This window comes from Phalaenopsis equestris, unplaced genomic scaffold (assembly GCF_001263595.1).
Source record: "Phalaenopsis equestris unplaced genomic scaffold, ASM126359v1 Scaffold000840, whole genome shotgun sequence".
Classification (NCBI taxonomy): Eukaryota; Viridiplantae; Streptophyta; class Magnoliopsida; order Asparagales; family Orchidaceae; genus Phalaenopsis; species Phalaenopsis equestris.
The window spans coordinates 1,562,910-1,566,780 of NW_018165280.1; the positions used below are offsets into that span (position 1 = coordinate 1,562,910).

Here is a 3,871-nt window from a genome sequence, read left to right on the forward strand (position 1 = left end):
ATATATATATATATAATGTAGTATTTCGAGCCAAAACGAGCTGAACACGAACAAACAAATATTTGTTCTTGTTAAGCTCGTTAAATTAACGAACGAGCCGAACACGAGCTTCTAACGAGCCTAACGCAAGCTATTCGTGAACAACCATCCGTTTTGACAACCCTAAATTAAACTAATTCATCACTCACTGAGTTCTGATTATACAAGCCATGACGTCTTGGAAAACTAATTCATCCGTTTTATGATTATATTATTCTTTTTTGCAATTATATTTCAAAGTTATTAGAGATTTGGGCAACTAATTACACATCTATCTTGAAGCTGAAGTCTTGGTGAACTATCTGAACACACTTGTAAATTTGCCGAACTTATAATGAAGTTATCAAACTTATGATGATCTTGACAAATTGATGTTAACTCATCGAGCTTATAATGAACTCAACTCTTGATGAAATCACCAAAATTTTTATTAATTTGCCAATGTGTAAAAGAGTGTTAAACAAAACTTGAGTCTAGTTTTCCAAGATTAGGCATATTTGCTTAAGCTTAACAACTACTCTTGAAGTCAATGAATTCATCTAAGAAGACGAGCAATTGCTTCCTAGCAAGTTTGCTGCAAGTCGGAATATTCAATTCTACTCTTGATGAAATTACCAAATTTTTTATGAACTTGCCGATGTGTAAAAGAGCATTTAACAAAACGTGAATCTGGTTGTCCAAGATTAGGCATATTTGCTTAAGCTTAACAACTACTCTCGAAGCCAATGAATTCATCTAAGAGGATGAGCAATTGCTTCCTAGCAAGTTTGCTGCAAGTCGGAATATTCAATTCTAGTGAAATTAGGCCATACGCTTACGTATTTTACAACTAGCAATTAATAGATATTGTTATGCACTTTTTTCATTAATGTAACTCAACAGATAGCTTTTTTTGTAACACTCAAACTCTATTCTAAACAAATAAATTAGAGGATGCAAGAAGTGCCACCCCAGGTTAGATGATTTGATGTAATTTGTTGTACTTGAATTCATTATAGTGAAAGCATATAGCTTCTTCCTCTAAATCTCTTCTTTCTTACTTATTCTCTCTTGTATTCTCACCATAATTGCTAGTAAGGTTCCGGTATACCCATGGACAATTTTAGATTCAACAGTTCTGTTAATATAGAATTAATTGTTTTACATGACGTGACTTGTTCGTCACCATACAAAGTCCACCTAAAAAAAAAATGAAATAATCATTCATTTTAACATTCCAACTGAGAGATGCATATCTTAAAATATGAATAAAGGATATTTTATTAGAGAATGAACCTCATTTCTGTATCCATGGGATATTGACGGCTCAAATTTGGAGGATCTTCTTGAGTCCAAATTTTCATAGTATTGTTGATTTTTGCCGGATCTGACATCTTGTGCCATATTATGCTTAGATTTATGTATTCCATATTTGGATGCAGCAAAATGATATCTAGCTCTGGATACCTGCGGCATTACTTTTTGAAACTGAACTGTTCAACTTCAAAGAAAAAGCCCGTTATAATAGCTCGGCTTTCCAGTTCATTTTAGTAATGGTTAATTCAATTTCTCAAACTTATTTGGACCTTTTTGACAACATATGCCTACAAACTTAACCGTTATACTTCAGGTTTTCAGGAATTTGTAAAACCTTCACATCTTCTGCCAGCAACTGAGGTCACCACATATCCCATGCATGTTCCCGAAGAGATCATTTCTTCTCTGGAATTGGATCAGCTAAGTTCGTTCTACATAATCGAGCTACACACAAGCAGAGACTTTGGATCTTGTTTGAGAGATCTCAATGCTGCTGTATTGCTATGTTTGATAGATGAGAATGGTAAATCAATCCTGCAAAGGATATCTGCCGTTTCACTGGAAAGAAAGGAGAAAGATATGATAATCTCTGAATACATCCACTTCCAGAGAGGCTCTATTGATATTGTCACCTTTAAAGGCCCAAAGCTAGAAAAGATAGCAGCACTCTGGATTGGCCTTGAATCTGGTAAGTGTCAACAATGTGCATGCATGCCTATTATATGAAACTAATTTCTTTCCATTCATTATTTTCAACTGAAGATCAGGTTCTTGGAGAGTGGATGCTGTTAGTCTAAAAATAATAAATACATCAACACCCTCTTCATTAACTGAAGGCAATGAGAGCAGTTTCTCCGGCATGCTGTATAAATTTGATGCAAACTGCTTACCACTTGGTGATAGAGGATTGCCTGTTGTTGAACTGAGACCCACCCTTTTGACTCAAATAGCCGAGAATGAAATTTCTGCTACAGAAACTCAATATTCTGATGCAGAGCTTTCAAAAGAAGAGAGCATGAAAGAGTATGGTGATCTGAAACTCTCGTTGCTGCTTTATGACTTTATTCTCGTCGTTGCCGGAGCAGCTATTTTGGCCGTCTCTTCGAATGAGGTCAATGCTTATTCGTTCTTAGCTGGTGGGATTAGTGGCTTCTTCTATCTGTTGCTGCTTCAGAGATCAGTTGATGGTTTATCTGTTCCATTATCATTAACAGAAGATGATGAGGTCGAAAACTCATTAAAAAGTTATGGAGGTCTTAAAGGATTAGTGATGAGTTTAGCCTTTGTAATTGCTGCCATTATTGTGTCATCCAAATATTGGATGGGAGGTATAAATATGGTTTTCTCTGCTTCAGAGTTTTTTGCTGGAGTTGCAGGATTTTTTGCATGTAAGATAGCTGTAGTGCTTGCAGCATTCAGGCCGGTACAGACGAGTGTCAAGGAAAACAAAATTGAGTGAACTTTGTATGTTTTCTACTCATTTGAGATGTTATATACTTGATGTCTGTAATAGTATAATATCTATGTAAATAGCAATGTTTCAAGTGCCATGTATGCATTTGTCCTCTTTAATGTATTTTCATATCTGACACCTAGTTCAATTTTCTCATGTAGGAAGTACTAAAGTGGTTTCCATTTGTTTGCTGCCGAATAAAATTTCTCAGCTTAACAAATCAGCTGCGGCAGAAGTCATAGTGGTAAAGTTAAGGTATGAAATATATAAATACGTAAGTTTAATGTGTTACATGTGTAAATCCCCACGCCTCCAATTAAGGACATCTTGATTAATATATGTAGGAAGTCATAATCTTGTTCTATTCATTTCTTAGAATGCCCCAAACATATCCTGTAATGTTTTATCAACAATAAAATACTAGGACATGAATAGAATAGGTCATTTAGAGGTTACCTTCACCTTAAAGATGAAAGTTACTAATACTAAGAGATAGAAATGATTACAATTAAGCTTGTCAAATAGACTACAATTATGGATGTGGAATTAAATAAAACATTAATAGAGCTCTCATCATCAATGGGTGTCTTAACATGGAGCATGGACTCATTCATACCTTCCCTTTAACAATGATCAAAGTCATATCATCTCACTTCCGCCAATTAGTTGTTGGAATGCGTTGTTGAAAAGAAAGCATATATAACTTACTTGAGGGCATAACATATTGAAAAAAAAAGAGAGAAATTAATGATTATTCATAATAGTTGCATCTACAGTGCACTCATTTAGACTATAGATATATTATTTTTACAATTTATGATGATTGCATTTTAACATGATATCTCCTTATTTCTTATTTTTCATAAAATTAGCATTGCAAACATCTACCCAAATCATTGATAAGAAATCCTATATTCAAATAAAATGCCCATATGACTATAGAGGCACTAACAAATGGGGGCAATTAATATAATTTTTTTTTTTGTTTTTTTGGGATGGATTTATATTTTTATCTTCTCGTCGATTTTTTTTTTAACTGTATAGATTAATTAAAATAAATCTGAATACAACCGCTATTTATTT

At 33.9% G+C, this 3,871-nt stretch overlaps 1 protein-coding gene across 4 annotated transcripts in view; it reads left to right on the forward strand.

Annotated features, from left to right (window-relative positions):
• LOC110031612 overlaps positions 1 to 3,166 on the forward strand; it is an 18,457-nt gene extending 15,291 nt beyond the window's left edge. The window contains exons 3-5 of one of the 4 annotated variants that reach the window (XM_020734900.1): positions 1,649 to 2,023; positions 2,103 to 2,799; positions 2,950 to 3,166. In XM_020734900.1, the coding sequence (XP_020590559.1) occupies positions 1,649 to 2,023; positions 2,103 to 2,794 (1,067 nt within the window). In that variant the 3' untranslated portion in view covers positions 2,795 to 2,799; positions 2,950 to 3,166. Of the gene's footprint in view, positions 1 to 1,001; positions 1,575 to 1,648; positions 2,024 to 2,102; positions 2,926 to 2,949 lie in introns of those variants that run through there. The other 3 variants (XM_020734903.1, XM_020734902.1, XM_020734899.1) reach the window with 3 other exon arrangements.
• Positions 3,167 to 3,871: the final 705 nt, after the last annotated feature.